Source organism: Perognathus longimembris, chromosome 7 (genome assembly GCF_023159225.1).
Source record: "Perognathus longimembris pacificus isolate PPM17 chromosome 7, ASM2315922v1, whole genome shotgun sequence".
Lineage (NCBI taxonomy): Eukaryota > Metazoa > Chordata > Mammalia > Rodentia > Heteromyidae > Perognathus > Perognathus longimembris.
The window spans coordinates 38,269,492-38,288,537 of record NC_063167.1 but is presented as its reverse complement, the minus strand read 5'-3'; the positions used below and the strand labels follow the sequence as shown (position 1 = coordinate 38,288,537).

The window sequence follows — 19,046 nt, the reverse complement described above, 5'->3', positions numbered from 1 at the left end:
AGAATTTGTTCCTGCTATCCTTATTTTTCAGCCCAAGGCTTGAGATCAGAAAATTTGCCAGTTGCCAAGCAATGATTCTTACCCAGCTAAGCCAAACTCCTTGCCTGTATACCTTTCCTTCACAAAGATGGTCTTGTTGGCAAGGAGGTTATTCTTAAGAGAAGAATCAAGTTCAAAAATGAATGATAATATTACTGATTCATCCACCAACTATTTATAATTATAAAGTCAATTACATTTGTAGTAGAGGAAGGTATAAGATTCAGAACTTGCACCAATGAGGAGGTAGTCATATTTCCTTGAGAGGGTCATCAAAGTTCTTAAAGAACCTTTTCTATTGCTGTAGTAATATTATTTAATAAGCACAAAGCTTCAGTAGTATTGAAGAGCTGTGGGTACAGCTAATCTGGGCTGGGGTCCACTGGCTTTGTGCATATGTTTGCAGGCAGCATGGACCATCTAAGGTTCTGCTCTGATATTGAGTGTGGTTGCTCACATGTTGGGGCTTGCTTACAGTTGGCTGATCTAGGATTGCTTTGGTGCTGCCATGACTGAGCCCCTTGACTTAGTACTATTTCTCTCCTTCCAGAAAACTAGCACGAGCCTGTTCTTTTGGTAGTAAGAGGAGATAAGCAAGACAAGTACAATAGCAAAGACTTTATGAGCCTTTGCTGTTTTACATTTCCTGGCATTTTATTGCTCAACTCAGCTCACATGACTAAGTCAGAGTCAGAGTGGAAGGGCATTGGAGGATCACATGAGAAAGGATAGGGATCCAGAATAGACATATGAATCCAATCAACCCATCACTGCTGTACTGAGCACATCTTGGTTGTCTCATGGTTGTCATGCTATGAACATCTTAGTACACTCTGAATGGTTTGGGATTGTTCAACTAGATATGCATTTCTCCCAGATCTTGGCACTAAGCAAACATGATTTCTATTGGTATGTTCACCACAGAAACAGCATCTGTTTAAATATGAGCGACCAACTTGCTATCTCTCTTGTTGGAGACAGCTCGTTTCTGATGTGACACCATGCTCCCAAGTGTGTGCAAGGGCAACTTTAACTTTTCAGTTCTTTTACACTGACTTTAGAGTACAACTCCTGTTTAAAATGGGGGAGGTACGTGTGTGTGTGTGTGTGTGTGCATGCATAGGTGTGCAACAGCACTGGTGCTTGATCTCAGAGCCTCGCACTCTCACAGCTTTTTCACTCAAGACTGGGACTCTACCCCCTTGAGCCATACCTCCACTTCTATTTTTGTGGTGATTAATTGGAGACGACTTTCATGGACATTTCTGTCTCTGATGGCTTTGAACCACACTCCTCAGATGTCAGGCTCTTGAGGACCTAGCATCCCCAGTGTGAGCCACCAGTACCTGGCTTGAAATGAGGTTTCATTGTACATCAGTTATCGTGTGGGCCATAGTACTGTAGGAACAAAAGATGATAAAAAAAAATAAATAAAGACCAGAATACTTAAAAGTGGATTTATGGAATATGAAATAATTTCAGCTATAGCTTACATGGTGAATAGAAAGTCTGTAGTGTTGATTATTTCTTCCCTCTCATGATACCTTAATATGGGTGAGGCAAGGTATTATCCCTAGAAAAAAAACACATTCCTAACATATGTTGGTGGATGGGTGGATGGATGGATGGAAGACTAGATGGACAAAAGACTGAACCAGGGGCTGGGGATATGGCCTAGTGGCAAGAGTGCCTGCCTCGGATACACGAGGCCCTAGGTTCGATTCCCCAGCACCACATATACAGAAAATGGCCAGAAGCGGCGCTGTGGCTCAAGTGGCAGAGTGCTAGCCTTGAGCGGGAAGAAGCCAGGGATGGTGCTCAGGCCCTGAGTCCAAGGCCCAGGACTGGCAAAAAAAAAAAAAAAAAAGACTGAACCAATTAGCATTCAGGCTGGAGATATACAATGATGGCAAATAGGGACAAAGTAATTAAGAGGAGATAATCAGGCAAGATATACTCTGAAAAAATAAGAGATATTGTTGGATTGTAAAGTGTAGTCAGCCCTTCATATCATCTGCATATTTTATACCCATGAATTCAACTAATCTTGAACTGGAAAAGCTTGGGAAACTTCTGTTTGTATTGGATATATCAAGTCACCTCATCATTACCATCTAAATAGTACATAATAAAAATTGCTCACATCGCACTTACATTGTATTAGGTACTATTAGCAACCAAGACATCACTTAAGTATTTAGGAGGATGTGCATAGGTTGATACAAGAGTACTAATCCTTTTTCTTATTTAAAAATCTTGGGCATCTGCAGATTTTAGTATCCATAACAGATGGTAGAAACAACTCTGTACATACATTAGGTGACAAATGCATAGTTAGTGCCATGTTAAGGAGTTCAGATTTCTTATAAAGGAGGTTAATTCCAAGCAAGATGGCAAAAGCTAAACTCATAATCCTAGCTACTAAGGGGGCTGAGATCTGAAGATTGTGGTTCAAAGCCAACCCAGGGAGGAAAGCCAATGAGACTCTTATCTCCAAATAACCACTTAACAGAGCCAAAAGTGGAATTGTGGCTCAAGTGGTAGAGTGTGAACCTTGGATGAAAAAGCTCCACAGTTCCCAGGCCCTGAGTGCAAGCCCCAGGACCAGCACAAAAGCACCCCACATACACACACACACTTGTGCATGCGCACACACTCATACACACACACATATGCACATACACACAAAGAATGTTAATTTGGACATATAATTCCAACAGCCTTAGATATAATTTCCATGGAAACCAGTATTTGTTTGGGAAGAATATCTCCCATGTACAAGGCAACAACTTTCAATACAGATATTAGATTTAGAAATAGTTAATGTAATATCATTACTAGAAAAGAACATGGTTATTATACAATGTAGCCAGGCAACATAACAAAAGCCTGGGCTTTAAATCAGCCCCTTCCACTTAACACATATAAATCTGAATGTGCCTTCAACTTTGCAAACCTCAGTTCAACCTTTGCATTATTGACACCACATATTGATATAAGCTGTGCTGCCAATATTGATATAAGCTAATTCATGTTATGGTGGTGAGGGTTGAATTATAAGATGCTTATCATAGTTCCTGACATCTAAAGGATGACATATGTAGCTATTATATAACTTCCTTCTTAAGAGAACAATCCATGCACAGAATTCTTATCTCCAAAAATCCCTTGATGAGAAACTTGGTCCTACAAAATTCACAGTTGGCCTTTGTTGGAGAAGATTTTTCTCCCATTCAACACATATGTATTAAGCCCATACTATATACTAAACATTCTTGTATGCACTACCAGAGCAAAGCCCTCAAAATATCTTACATGACTTTGTGAATGTGCACACAGTTCTATATTTATTTCCTCCATCAAGTTGAGCTGGAAGAAAAACTGAGCTCCACACTTCAATATCCAACCCTCTGTCCCATCTAAGATATATTCTTTATTACAGCAGAGATTAATTTTACACCTTTCTTTTTTCCTTATTTATTTTTTTATTGTCAAAGTGTACAGAGGGGTTACAGTTTCATAAGTAAGGTAGTGAGTATATTTCTTATCAAACTTGTTAACTCCTCCCTCATTTTCTTCCCACCTTCCCTCCTTCCCAATCCCCCACTCCCCGTTATACAGTTGGTTTACAGCGTACTGTCTTGTAAGTATTGCTGTTGCATTGGTTTACCTTTTACCCTTTGTCTCTCTCACTTTGATGTTCTCCTTCCCTAGTTCCGATAAACTACAATATCCAGGGCACCAAAGTCAGTTACAAAATCAGGGGTAAAACCATAGGGAACCAAAATAAAAGAAAAAGGCATAATTTCACATAGAACATTGAAAATAGCAATGATAAACCACTTATTTCTGTAACTTGGAGTTTATTTCGCTTAGCATCATTTTTACCCCTTTCTTTACCCAACTTCTTAAGGAATATAGTAATCAGTCATTATTTTCCTTTGTATTAAAACTCACATCAAAACAGGAGTCTTTGTGCTCTGGCCATATTTCTACATATATACATTTTAATCATAAGAATCTAGTGTGCCTAGAGGTGGCAATCTTTCATTTCAGGCCTTCTTTCTACTGTGAGTCAAATCTGAGTGGCAGCCTGATGTGACAGATCATCTACAGGTCTGGAGTCAGGTGAGTGAGTGCAGGCTCGAGCTCTTCCCCCACACCTTAGGCAAGCCTCTTCACCACTCAGAGCTTTAATGTATCCATCTGTAAAATGGACACCCAGCAGCATTATTTCTTCCTCCTGCTGTCAATCATCTTTGCTGTGTTGTCATGGGGACCAGATGGGATGAATTATATAAAGTATGGAGCACAAGATGTTTGATGAGTTTCGATGGCCTCTTCTATCCCTTGTTACTGTTAAAATATTAACATTTCATTAGTTCCCTACAGTGAAATGGCACTTTAGAGCTTATGCCTGCTCGTTACTCTTTGATGCAAGCAAAGTTTGCTACATCCCTTGTAAACAGCAGTAACTGCTTGTGAACAAAGGAGGTGGATCTCAAGGCAGAAGTCAGCACTGGCCCTTTCAGCACTCCAGAGTCGCACACTGTTTTATTCATTCACTATAAATCTGACTTCTGTGCTGTTAAGAAGTGGCAGGGTGTAGTCCTGACTGAGATTCCAAGGAACGGGATCTGAGTAGAGAAGATGCAGATACACAGAGCCTCACATGAGACATGCTCCCATGTTCTCAGGTTAGCTTTGCAATTCTGTGTCTTTGTTACATGAGAAAGGTTTTTCTGTTTTGTGCGTTTCTCCCCCTTCCCCACCAATCTGGTACCAGTCTGTTTTGAGTCACCTGGGTGGTGCCCTTGTTCATACCTAGGCATTTGGAACAAACTTTTGTATTCGTGCTTTTAGTGTGTCTACCCCATGCAGAGTACAAAGACAAAACTTTGTGGAGCAGGGGCAGCCCATGGAACTAGGACTGCATTACCCAGCAGGGAGGGCTTGCTCCTGGGGCAGTGGAGGGCAGATGTCTTACCTTTAAGGCATGCAAATGAAACAAAGAACAATATCAGCAGTACTGAGGAGGTGCATTTGCAGCCCTTGTTTGCATAGTGGTAATTGCTACTGAGAAACACATTTTAAAGATTATTAACTGGAGTTTAGTCACTGGAGTTAGGGAGAAACTAAAGGGTGATTAGAATGACCAAGGAAAGCTTCCTTTAGGTGGTAACATGTAGCTTGATACCTGAATATAAAAGCCTCCAGTTATGAGAAATCTATAAGAACATTCCAAAAGGAAAGAAAAGCTATGCAAAGGCTTCAAGGAGAATCCCCCTTAGCAGGTTTAAAAAACTAGAAAGGAGAGGATCTTAGCTAAAGCTCAATGAGATACAGAATGGCACTGGAGAATCATGAGGCACAGTATGATTTGGGTCCCTTGTATTGGGACGCTTGGGAGAGTTTTAAGCCATGGAGTGACATGAGCTTGATGTTGACTTCCTAAATATCAAACTATATGCTGCATAAATAGCACATTTAGAGGGGAAATAAAAAGACAACAAGTTAGCCACTGCAACCGCAGCATGAATAGCAGCACTCATAGTATCTATTCTAAGTATGTTAAGTACAGGATTCCTGTTTCATAGCTAAATAAATGGAGTCACAGACACATTAAGAAACTTTCTATGGGGAAGTAAAAAGGTGAAAAAAGAAATGAATTGAAGATCTACTTCAGGGGAAATGCTGCAATTGCTAGATGAACTATGGAAATTGAGGTGTGAAGGAAAGAAAGAGAGAGCTTGCAAGTTGTTTGCAATTTTGCTCATTATTGTTGGTGTTCAGGTGAAGTGCTCTGCCCACAATCAGTGCTCATTGTCAGACAAGAATAACTCTTTCTAAAGCTGTTTGGGACTGTTTTCTAGTTTATAACAAGGTCAACACAAAGCATGTCACAGGGCCTTTATGCCTGTCAGACTACTAGTCTTAAGGCTATGTTTAAAATTATTTAATTATGCCTTGCTGAATGGCTGCATTGCAGGAGGAGAATGAGAACTGATCTCAGTGACCAAGAACAAAAGAGGCCTCTCTTGTACTCAGGGCTGCTTGAGAGGTACAGAGACCTGGGAATCCCAGCCTGCTCAGTTGAATGTCTCTGGGTCCGAAGAAGGGAGAGGAAAGAGAACTTTCTGAAGCTTTTGCCCTTCGGAGATTTAGATTCATAATATCCACATGTCTTCCCTTTAGTCTACTTCAATCATGTCTTCTTATCTCTTTTCAATTGGAGTTCAGGGGAATCACCACTCTTTGGTCTGCCTTTTACAAAGATATTGGTTTCAGGAGAAGTAGATGTAATAATGTTTGTCTTCTTTCGTATTTTGAGTGTTTCTCCATTTTAAGACAAATAATCACCCATAGATTCTATTTGCTGAGTACTTTCCATAAGCCAAGTCTGTGCCTTACACTTAGATCTACTCTTTCCTTTGGAAATTCCTAGCCACAGTCACTCCTTGAAGGAATTGGTCATGGATTTCTGACTTGGATGATATAACTGCTTCTGGAGCACCAGGGTCAGCCAAGCATCTTAGCCATCTCAGGCCACAATCCACATGACTCTTCACCCCATCAAAGGAGGGCCAGGTGTAATACTCCAGGCTCACTCTACTATGTGAGCTTGGGTATATTCCCCAGGAAGGTATTCTTCAACGCTGGCCCTAGAATTTTATTTTCTATCTGCAGAGAGATCTGCATGATCAAGGCCAGCAGGGGTAGAATTAAGTTATGGAAAGGTTTGGACCCATGTCTTGTCTTTTCCCTTTAGTAGCATTCAAATGAATATTGGAAAATGTCTTGTTGAGGACAAATTTTCATTCTCTTAAGTTGTAGACTTGGAGCTAAGTTTTGTACACAATAGTACATTCAGAACGAGGAAGGTTGACGGGAATCTAATATTTATGTCTGGTCACCTGCTGGGGAATATCTGCCCTTTTGTATCTGTAAGATTCATTTTATCCCTATGGCCAGGTTAGAATGGCTATATTAATATTCTGATTTCATAGCTTGGAAATCTAAGCCCAATAATGTTTGTTTGTTTGTTTGTTTTGCCAGTCCTGGAGCTTGAACTCAGGGCCTGAGCACTGTCCCTGGCTTCTCTTTTTGCTCAAGGCTAGCACTCTACCACTTGAGCCACAGTGCCACTTCTGGTCGTTTTCTGTATATGTGGTGCTTGGGGAATTGAACCCAGGGCTTCATGTATACGAGGCAAGCACTCTACCACTAGGCCATATCCCCAGCCCCAATAATGTTTCTTGATTTGCTCTAAAGTATAAAATACTACAGAGCTTGTTTAGGATATGAACTCTGGATCCTATTAGAGATGTTCAGACTCACCCACCTATATCAGCAAACTGAAAACTCCATGAGAAAAGGGAACATCTGTGTTCTCATGTCTGTTTTTCCAGGACCTAGCACACAGTGGACAGGTGAAGAAGAAATGTTTAATGAATAAGTGATAGATCAGTGGAATGACAAACAGAATGATACTGAGAAAGATGGATAAATTGCATCATATCAACTTCAATTGCCTTTGTTTTAACTGTGCTGAGCTTGTTAGGCAAGCATTCTACCACTTGAGCCATGCCCCCAGCCCTTTTTTTAACTTTAGTGAAGACTATAGGTAGTCTCACACTTTTTGCCTGGGAAAATTCTTGTTCTATGATCCTCCTACCTGTCCCTTTCAAGTAGCTGCCATCGTAGGCATGAATCACATCTAGGTTTTTGTTGAGATGGGAGTCTCACTATTTATCCCAGGCTGACATTGAACAGTGATTGTCCTGATCTCCACCTCCAAAGTAGCTGAATTACAATTATGTGCTAACTCCCCAGCCCATTAGCTTCCATTAACATTTAGGTTACATATATATTTTGCATTAATTTTCATATCCAGTATTCTATCCTTCTAATATTAAGGCTAAATAGAGCCATCTCAGTTCTCCATTTCCCCCTTGTGTATTAGGTAAGGGCTATTCTCATGAGAAAAATTGGCGCTCACATAAAACTTGCCTCTGCTCCTTAGCTTAGAGCCTAGCTCCAAATGATACTGTCAAGACACTTGTCCTTATGTTTGTTGCTTTCATGAAAGGTATAGTCCTCTCTCTCTTCCTCTTCTGTAGACTCATTATTCTTCAAATCAAATATGTATTTAACTCATCATCAAGTACTTAACATCAATATTGAATAGAATAAAACTCAAAAATCACAATTCTCTACTAAGGTCAAGGAAGTCCTTCTATATAGCCTAGTTTATTCTCCAAATTCTCTCCTACCTCCCTTACCCTTTTTCCACCATCTTCTACCCATAAACTGGCCTGCGGGCTACTCTTCAAATATGGCAGGCTAGGTGGGACCAAGCAGGGGCCAGAGGTAGAAGGTCAGCATAGCACACATGAGGCTGAGTTTAACCAATAGTAACGTATACCTTTCTTTTCTTTATTCTTTTGTTTTCCTTTTTCTCTTCTTCTCTCCCTCCCCCTTCCATTTTGTGCCAGTCCTGGGCTTGAACTCAGAAGCTCAGCACTATCCCTGGGCTTTTATTTTTTCAAGGCTAATGCTCTACCACTTGAGCCACAGCTCTACTTCTGGCCTTTGTGATGATTAATTGGAGATAAATGTCTCAAGGACTTTCCTGCTCAAGGTTGGTTTCAAACTTCTATCCTCAGATCTCACCCTCTGAGTAGCTAGGATCATAGTGAGCTACTGGCATTTCTTCTCTTTCTTTGTTCCTTTCTTCTAATAAAGGATCTCACCACATATCATAGGCCTCAAATTCACGATCCTCCTGCCTCAATTTCCTAAGTACTGGTATTACAGGCATGTGCCCCACATGCCTGGCTTAATTTTTTTCCTTTCTGTTCCCAGCTGTGTAATTAAAGTTTGATTAAATGGAATGTAGAAATAATTGAAATTAGCAGGTCTAGGATGTGAATTACAAGGGAACAAGCTTAGATTTGGGAATGAGATCGCTTTGGACTCACATTTGTTTTCGATGTACGCAGCAATGTGATGTTGTAAAATAAGTATCAGTGGGTCTTCTATTTCCTCACAAAGTAAATGGTGATACCCAATCCTACTTATATTAAGATAAATGTAATTCTGAAAGTTGAAATAACAATTTTTTGTGCAGCAGTAATGGTGCTTGAACTGGAGCTTAGGGCCTGGGTACTCTTCCTTAGCTTTTTCGCTCAAGGCTAGCGTTCAATCCCTGAAGTCATATCTCTACTTTTATTGATATATAGGGAAACCTAATGCACAGGGCTATAGGATGTTGTTTTGTATTTGTTATGGTAGAATTCCTAGCAGAATTAGGCTATGATACAGGTGCTGATATATATGAGACCCACTTTAAAGAGCGTAGGTGTTATTTTTTACCAATTGACCTCAAAAAAGATTTCATAGGGTGAATGCCTTTTGGGAGAGTAGTCTCACAAGAAGTAAATTCTGAAAATGGGAGTTTGAGACTTCCAGTAAATGAAAAGTCAGATGGTCTCTGTAAAACTTTGTGCAAAGCAGCTGCTAGCTAAGCCACTTTTTCTTCTCATCTCCAAAGTGCATGGCACATTGGAATCAAAAGTGGAAGCAAGCATTTTCAATCTAGATCTACTCTCCTGATAAAATTATGCACACAGGTCTTTCTGTTGAAGTCTCAGTCTTCCTACCTAATGCAAGAATCTTCTTTCAATTTTGCAGAATATTTTCTTGCAGTAGAACTTTCTGACTCATGAGTTTGCAACATGGCATGAGGGAAAACAATAAGGAAATTCATCTGTCAGATGTTTCCACATCCCAAAAGTTACTCCCACACCAAGTCCACACAGTAACCTGTGTGGAAATAGGGTTTTAAGAACCTAAATGATGCTCAGGGACACAGAGGTCCTACACACAATAAACCCTCAAAAAACAGCATACAGATTAATCGCGTCATTGTTTATGCAAGTGAACAGTTCTTTGAATGATCTGCATGAACACCTGTCCAGAGAAAACAGCCCAGCCTAACGCAGAGGTTGACAGCTTGTTCTCCAAGGTCTAGTAAGGACTCTGTAGAGCATCTCAAGGGTGTGCCCCTGAGCAAGTGGAATCAGCCATGAGAGGAGATCACTTGCCAACACTTCAGTCAGAGGTCTCACTTGTTCAAATGTTTGTTTCAGGTAGGATTCCAAGAGCCAATAAAAGTTCAGAAAAATCTGTTTTTGTAAGCCATCTTTAACACTGATATTGCAGTTAAGGAGATATTACTGCATAATATTGAAGAAGTCATTAAAACACTAAATTTTCATGATGTAACACTTAAATTACTAGACACTTTCTATAAGGAAATATGATACCATGTCTGTAATAAAGGACTTTCACAAGCTAGGAGCGATGGGATGCTGAATAAGATCTTTTTTTAAAATAACATTTTAATAGCTGTTTTATTTTTATTTATTTTTAAAATTTTTATTGTCAAACTGATGTACAGAGAGGTTACAGTTTCATATGTTAGGCATTGGATACATTTCTTTTTTTAGATATATATATTTTTTATTATCAAACTGAATTACAGAGAGGTTACAGTTTCATACATTAGGCATTGGATACATTTCTTGTACTATTTGCTACCTTGTCCCTCATTCCCCCCTCTCCCCTCCCCCTTTTCTTTTCCCTTTCCCCCCATGAGTTGTTCAGTTGATTTACACCAAACAGTTTTGCAAGTATTGCTTTTGTAGTCTTTTGTCTTTTTACTTTGTGTCTCTCAATTTTTGGTATTCCCTTTCACTTTCCTAGTTCTAATACCAGTGATACACGGTTTCCAATGTACTCAGATAAGATACAGAGATAGTCCAGGTACAACCACAGGAAGGGGATACAAAAGGGTCATCAATGATATAAGCTACAGTTTCACACCACATGTTGAAAGTAATTACAACAGTGATATAACAGTCGTTTCCATAACATGGAGTTCATTTCACTTAGCATCATTTTTTTTTTTTTTTTTACCAGTCCTGGGCCTTGGACTCAGGGCCTGAGCACTGTCCCTGGCTTCTTGCTCAAGGCTAGCACTCTACCACTTGAGTCACAGCGCCACTTCTGGCCATTTTCTGTATATGTGGTGCTGGGGAATCGAACCCAGGGCTTCAAGTATATGAGGCAAGCACTCTTGCCACTAGGCCATATCCTCAACCCTCACTTAGCATCATTTTATGTGTTCATAAGGGTATACCTATTGGGCTCTTGTGATCCTCTGCTGTGACTAGCCTAAACCTGTGCTAATTATTATAAGTCCAGCCCAAAAAGTTCATGAAACCCCTCCTTAGCCGACGGCTGAGTATAGTGGCCCATGCTTGTCATCACAGAAACTATAGGAAGCTTAAAAATAAGTTGATAATAATCTAAGCGTGCACCTGGCAACAAGTGAGAGACCCTACCTTAAAAATACCCTGCAAAATCAGGTCTGGAGGAATGACTCAGTGGTAGACCACCTGCCTGCCAATTATGAAACTCTAAATTCAAATTCCAAACCCACCAAAAAAGAAGCTTTATTCAACACAAACCTCAACAGGTACTACTGACTCATACCTGTAATCCTAGCTACTCAGGAGGCTGAGATCTGAGGATCATGGTTCAAAGCCAACACAAGCAGAAAAGTCTATGAGACTCTTATCTCCAATTAACCACCATAAAACTCGAAGTGGAGTTGTGGATCAAAGTGATAAAGCAGCACTAGCCTTGAGTGAATGAGCTCAGGGACAGCACCTAGAGCCCTAGTTCAAGCCCCATGACCACCACCAATAACAACAAAAAAGAAAAACCCACAAATAAATAAAACACAAACCTCAAGACCTCGCTTTTAAAAATGCAACTATTTCTCTAATATAATAATATTACTAGCACACTTGTAAGGAATAAATGTGCAGAGAGCAAATACTTCAGTCATTACCCACAGTATACCTTTAAAGTAGATTTTATTAGTAGTACTTTGTAGAGTGGAAGGTGGAGGATTAAAGTATTTATCTGGTACTTTATTACTAGAAAGTGGAAATGAGCTAGGATTCAAATTCATATCTGTCTAAACCCACGCAGCAGGTCTGGTGTTTCTCTATTATGCCTCCCAATAATTCTATGGTCCTAGAGGTAGATATTTTTCATAAATGTGGAAATAAAGACGTTGAAATCACAGAGTTATTTCTTCCTTGCAATTCAGGGTCTTTATATTGATCCACACTGTATAAAATCAGGGTGGATCTAGCTTTAATGCACTAAAATAAAAAAAAAGGAAGACAGAAGATATTCTCAGACAGCAAAGAAAGTGATTTAAGCTAACCTGCAATATCCTTTTACCTCCTTCTGACATTGGTTTCAGGACTGTCTGCCAGTAAGGACAATTTGTCTAAAGCCTGCCTTTTAAAAAAATGTGATGTTTCTTTATAATTATCTGAAGTGACATATTTATTCCTTTTTGGTAAAAAGTATGACAAGAAATTGATTGGACATCTTTTTTTCAATTTTCCCACAAATTGTTTCTTATTAATAAAGTTAATTTACCATAGACTCAGTGAAGTTGTTGGGTCATTAGAGCATGAGATCCATAGTGGAGCCTATATTAAACAAGTTTCTCTTCACTATTTCATGCAGGGAGAGAGGAACATAAACATGGAAGGAGAAGTTACTAAGGCATTTGAGTTTAGCATTTTTCTTTCAGCAAAATGTACTATTCCTATGTCTTTAAAGACTTCATAGAGAATTTGAAAGAAATAAGGACAGAAAATAGTAAAACAGCAAAGTGATCAAAACTAGTAAAATAGCAAAGTGGTCAAACAACAAAGAGAATGAATTTGGTAAAATGTGCTAAGGATGGAGGAAGAGAAGGAAAAGAGACCCTGGATCTTTTCATTTTCTGAGCTGACAACTTTGTGAATACATATAGAAATGACAACAATCAAGAAGAATACCAAAAGGCCAAGATTGACTGCATTTATGAAAAGCCAGCAGGCTTATGAGTAAATAGTTCTCCTTCAAACTATTCACACTTGGTGTGAAGTAGCTGGAATTTTCCATCTGTAATGGATACATTTGGAACCCCTTTGTTATGTTCCAGGATTCCAATTTTCTTTCTGCGGTGCCAGAACCAACTTATATCTTCCCTTCTCTCCTGTCTTCCTAGTCAGATCTTCCTGCCTATCATGAATTGGGAAACACACTTACATTCCATCTACCAACTCCTGCATTTGCTAAAGATACATTATTTTAAATGGTTGTCTAAGTGCTATGTCTAAGTGCTTCCTAGCACTTGGTTTTGCAAACAAAGCTATTTTCCTTGCAGATATACGCACATCTTATTTATCAATTGCAATTGCAGTATTTCATTTTACCAAATAAACACACCACAATTTGCTTATTTATTTTCTTTACTAAAAGATGTTTGACTGGTTTTAAATTTTCTCATTTCAGATAATGTTGCAAAACCATCATTCTATGTTTCTAAGTGAATATAAGCAAGTTTTCTGAAGCTTGTGACTTGGAAGGAGAACCACTTAATATTAGAAAATAATTTCAGGGCTACTAGATATTGAAAAATTATCTTCTGAAATGGTAGTTCCAAGTCTTAGTATAAAAATCTTCTATTTCTCCATTTTCTTGCAAAATTAGTGTTTTCAAACGAAGATTCTTGCTAATCCCACAGGTGTGAACTAAATTATCATTTTCCTGTTTACTGCAAGTTTTGGAAGTTAAATTTATAGGCCATTCAATATTTTCCATGATTGCTTTCATTTAATTTTTTTTGTGAACACACAATTGATTATCCAGATACCTTTTTGAAAAGTCTCTATTTCCAAAATTACATGCAAATAAAAGCTCAAATTGCTTGATGGTTCTATATAAGGAAAATCATTCTGATAACTGATGTAGGCCACTCAATTTTACCTTTCTATTAATGATGCTTATATAATCTTGTCCCAGTTTTCCATAGATTCATCTTTTGTGCTATCAGCCCAAAGTCCCCAATAAAATTTTTGTGCATATTAACTCTTTGTTACCTTTTACCACCAAATGTGTTATTTGTTGAAAGCTAATCTAGCTAAGGAAGAATGTTCTTCCTTAAGAGAATGCTCTTTTTGGCATCTGTAATCTTTTCCCCCTTCTCTTATTAAAACAATGTGATCAGTTACAATGGTACATTTTCTAATATTGAACCATCCTTGAAGTTTGGAATAAATTTTAGTTGTTCTTAAGTTTCAGTATTGCTTAATTCATTTTTCCAAGATTTTATTTAGGAGACTGGAGCTAAATATCCTGAAATTATGCACCGTTTTTTAAAATTATTTAATCATTTCATGGTTTGCAAAGCAAAATTATACTAAATCCTTTAAATTGAATAGGTTTTCCTATATTTTCTGCCCCCTAAACTGTCCATTTAAATGAGCCTATAATATCATGTAGGTGGACAAAAGAAAGCGTGACTGTATGCTGTTCCTACAAGTTTAAGTCCTTTGATGATTATTGACCTGCTCATTCTTTTTTTTTTTTTCTGTCAGTGTGGGAATTTATGTTTCTATACACAATTTCCAATTTTCCCTAATAATTTTTACATATTGGCAGAGAACTGATAATAGTGTTTTCATAGATTTTTGAAAACCCAAAACTATCTGTAAGCTGAGCATGGTAGTGTATACTTGTGATCCTAGCACTGGAGAAACAGAGGCAGGAGGATCCCAAGTTCAAGGCCAAATTAGGCTACATAGTATGACTTTGTCTCAAAAAGAAAGAAAAATACAAAATCAAAACCAGACCAAAACGATCTTGTTCTCTCTTGTGCACGCTGTCTCTGTCTCTCTGTCTCTGTCTCTTCTATCTCTTTGTCTCTCTGTGTCTGTCTATCTGTCTGTCTGTCTGTCTGTCTGTCTGTCTCTCTCTCTCTCTCTCTCTCTCTCTGTGGTACTGGAGTTTGAATTTAAAACCTTGTGTTTGCTAGGCTGATGCTCTACTGTTGGATCAATTCCTCCAGTCTTTCCTTTTTGCTGGTTATTTTGTAGATGGGCTGTAGTAAACATTTCTGCCCATGTTGGCCTAACTTGTGATCCTCCAGATCTCAGGCTACTGAGTAGCTAGTATTGCAGGCATGAGCCACAGCACCAGCTCTTTCTTATCTGTAATTTGGGTGTGTGCACTCATCTTCTTGTTCATGCCCAAATCTAATATTATTAAACCTGATTTAATATTAACATGAAAGTGAACTAATATTCAATTTTCCTTTGGAAGTATTTGGTTTAAATGTCTTTTTCCATCTATTTATACGGGAACTTTGATGTTCGGACTACTTTCAGCAGCATAAACTATGCAGTCAGATGTAACTTTTTTTTTCAGGTATAACTTTATCTTACCACAGTAGGCAAATCTGTAAGCATTTATTGAAATTCCTCATTGGTTTTGAACTTTTACCATTGTATTTTATATAATTTTCTTATTTCTATTTTTTTTCTATTCTACTTTCTTTTCTCTCAAACACTTAAGCTTTCCCATTGAGTAATTTCTACCTACTGAGAAGTTAAACAATCTATTTCTATTCTTTTTTACTGCAATAACTGACACCTGCAATATGAACGTTAATCAAAATTACTATCTTGCTCCTAAATATTGCAGTCCTGAAACTAATTTCCATATTATTATTTAGAATTTTAATTTCATCTTACTTTGAAACCTTTCTAAATACTTACAGTTGATATGCATTTAGATTTACCAATAGTTTCATTAGTTTGTGTGTTTGCTGTTGTTCCTTATATCTAACTTTAATACTAGCTTAATTTCTTTGCACCAGAATATGTCATTATGGGATATTTTAGTAGGACATGTGAGTAGTTAATATGTGTACTGGCATTCTAAAACATCTATTTTCCCCTTATCATTAAGTGGAACCTGAGTTGGAACAGTTTTATAGTGCCAGTTTTCTCTGCTCAGGGTTTTAAGGTATTATTGACTGCAATCTCCATCCACTACTATAGTAATGAGTAGTTCATTGCCAATCTGGTTTCTGTCCATAGTAGATAAATTATCTTTTCTCTCACATGGATTTTATGGTTTTAGTTGATTTGTGCTAGTCTATTACAAATAGGATGTGTGAATTTGTCATCATTCCTCATTGAAGCTGCTTCAATGGAAAAATGCATGTGCCTTTTTGGTCTTCAAAAAGTCTTGTCTCTTATTTAAATACGCAACTTTGCATTACTCTTTCCTTTCATCCCACTATCCCTCATTTGTGTGCTAAGCCTTCCAATTCTATCTTTCCTCTCTTGATTTCAGTATTTCCTACCTGATGCTCTCTGCACTGCATTCTGGATAATTTTCTCAGATATAACTAGTTTACTAAGTCCCTCTAGTCCCTTTATCCAGTCAACTTTTCAACTTCATTAAGTTTTTCAAGAATTATATCTATGATTTCTTTAACTCCTTTCCCTTGATCCTAAACCTCTTATTTTTAATGCAGTGGCTTTTATTACTTACTTTATTTCTTTAAGCATTTAAAACACACTTATTTTAAATTCATTTTCTTTTATTCTGTATTTTTTTTTTTTTTTTTTTTTTTTTTTTTTTGCCGGTCCTGGGGCTTGGACTCAGGGCCTGAGCACCATCCCTGGCTTCTTCCCTCTCAAGGCTAGCACTCTGCCACCTGAGCCACAGCGCCCCTTCTGGCCGTTTTCCATATATGTGGTGCTGGGGAATCGAACCCAGGGCTTCATGTATAGGAGGCAAGTACTCTTGCCACTAGGCCATATTCCTAGCCCTTATTCTGTAATTTAATTTACCATGAGTTATATCTCTCTGACAGTCCTGGGATGGCTCGTGTCCTGTGTGGCTTCCGGTTTTGGATGTTAAGCTGATTTCACTTTGTAAATCCTAAGCATCATGTTTTCTTTGGAAATCCTAAGTGTTACGGGTTGAAGATCATTCTCTATACATTTCAGATTTGCCTTTACAAGCAAGACTTGGATTTCAAATTGCAGTTTGGGGGGGGGAGGGGCGTCCTGGTTTTGTTTTGTTTTGTTTTGTTTTTTCTCTTTCATACATCAATTGATTGAATTTAGACCTTATATCAGTACTTGGGGAGGGGGAAGTTATGAGTTTTTTATTTTTGTGTGACTGATTCTTTTAGCATCTGTGACTATAGTCCAAGAGCAAGCTTTCTTGCTCACTCACCGAGAGAGTGACTGCACAGCACAGATGTTACTGAAAACTTATTTTATAGATGAGGCAGCACTTTGTGGACTTTATTCTCAAAGGCAACTTCCCATGCACAGGAGGTCTGTGGCTCAGAATTCCCTTCTGACTCAGACAGTAAGTCTTCAGCCACACAGTGATGAAGTTTTCTCTTTATCTAGTTGGTCTTAAGTTTCCTGGCTACCCCTTCACTGCAGTCCTCATTTGCACCTTTGCTATGGGTTTTCTCACTGTGCTTGACATCTGGGTGGGGGAGGGGTAGGTCTCCATTTATTTCTGTGTGAGGTATGTAATCTTCACGCAAGATTTTACTGTTATATTTTATCCTGAGTTCCTGTGCATTGGAGGGAGATGACATCTACCTTCTGGGTCTACTAAGGTTGCCATATTGGCTAGACATAGTTACATTAATTCTTTAATAAGCAAAATATGCAAAGAGTTCTAAAAGGAGATTAAAGAAATGTTTTAAGTAACCTTCTTTCTCCCTGCCTCTCAGTGCTGAATTTGAAGAACCACATAATTATGAGGCAACAATTTCCTATCTGAGACAGTGCAGCAATTCCATTAACCCCAGCACTGTAGAAGAAATTGCTGATGGTAAGTCTGCTAAGCCAATTAATAGTCTAACCCTATGTGGAATAAAAAATGTGTATTTTCTCACTAGGAAACTAAAATATTCATAATCATTCTGTTCAACAATCAATCTCATTTTTCTTTCTCTCTCTCTTTCCTTTTTTTTTGTTTTTGTTTTTTTTGTTTTGTGCCAGTTCTGGGGCTTGGACTGAGCGCGTGGGCTCTGTCCTGGAGCCTCTTGCTCTGCCACTTGAGCCACAGTGTCACTTCAGGCTTTTTCTGTTTATGTGGTATTGAGGAATCAAACCTAGGGCTTCATGCATGCTAGGTAAGCACTCTACCACTAAGACACATTCCCAGTCCCTTCTTTTTCTTTTTAAGAAATAGATTTTAAGTGCTGGACATCAGTGGCTCATGCCTGTAATCCTAGCTAATCAGGAGGCTGAGATCTGAGGATCACGGTTCAAAGCCAGTGCAGGCAGGGAAGTCAATGAGACTCTTATCTCTAATAATCCACCAGAAAACCAGAAGTGGCACTACAGCTCAAGTGATAGAGCAATATCCTTAAGCTGAAGAGCTCAGGGACAGAGTTCAAGCCCCATGACCTACAAAATAAAAAAAAAAGAAATATAATTTAAGTAGCCAGGCACTGGTAGCTCATATTTGTAATCCTAGCTACACAGGAGGCTAAGATATTAGAATTATGCTTCAAAACCAGCCTGGGCAGAAAAGCCTATGACTCTTATCTCTAATAAACTACCACCAAAAACCAAAATGGTGAAAGTGGTTCTGTGGCTCAATTACTGGAGTAGTAGCCTCAAGAAAAAAAGAAAAAAAAAACCTGAGGGACAGCGCCAAGGACTTGAGTTCAAGCCCCACAATCAGTTCTCTCTCTCTCTTTCTCGCTTTCTCTCTCTCTCTCTTTCTCTCGCTTTCTCTCTCTCTCTGTATATGTATATATATATTCATGTATATACACGTGTGTGTATGTGTGTGTGTGTAGTTAAGCACAGATAATATTTATAACTACTACTACTTTTTCTTTGCTGCTTCTTTTCTCTTCTTCACCAATTGACTTAGCACCTCTGCCTTTTGTGGGTATGTGGGAAGGAAAAACCGTGATATAGTGATTCGTTTTCTTCCTTTACCTTCTACAAAAATTTTATCTTTCCTTGGGTGATGTTTCTCAGAAAGCGCCTGTTTTCACTGTGTTTGGAAATGGAGACTATAGAACATGAGAA

At 38.5% G+C, this 19,046-nt stretch overlaps 1 protein-coding gene across 1 annotated transcript in view; it reads left to right on the top strand.

Moving 5' to 3' along the window:
- Fyb2 (FYN binding protein 2) overlaps nucleotides 1-19,046 on the top strand; it is a 71,802-nt gene that overhangs the window by 7,445 nt on the left and 45,311 nt on the right. Inside the window, 1 exon segment of the mRNA XM_048351412.1 lies at nucleotides 17,729-17,829. Coding sequence (XP_048207369.1) covers nucleotides 17,729-17,829 — 101 coding nt within the window.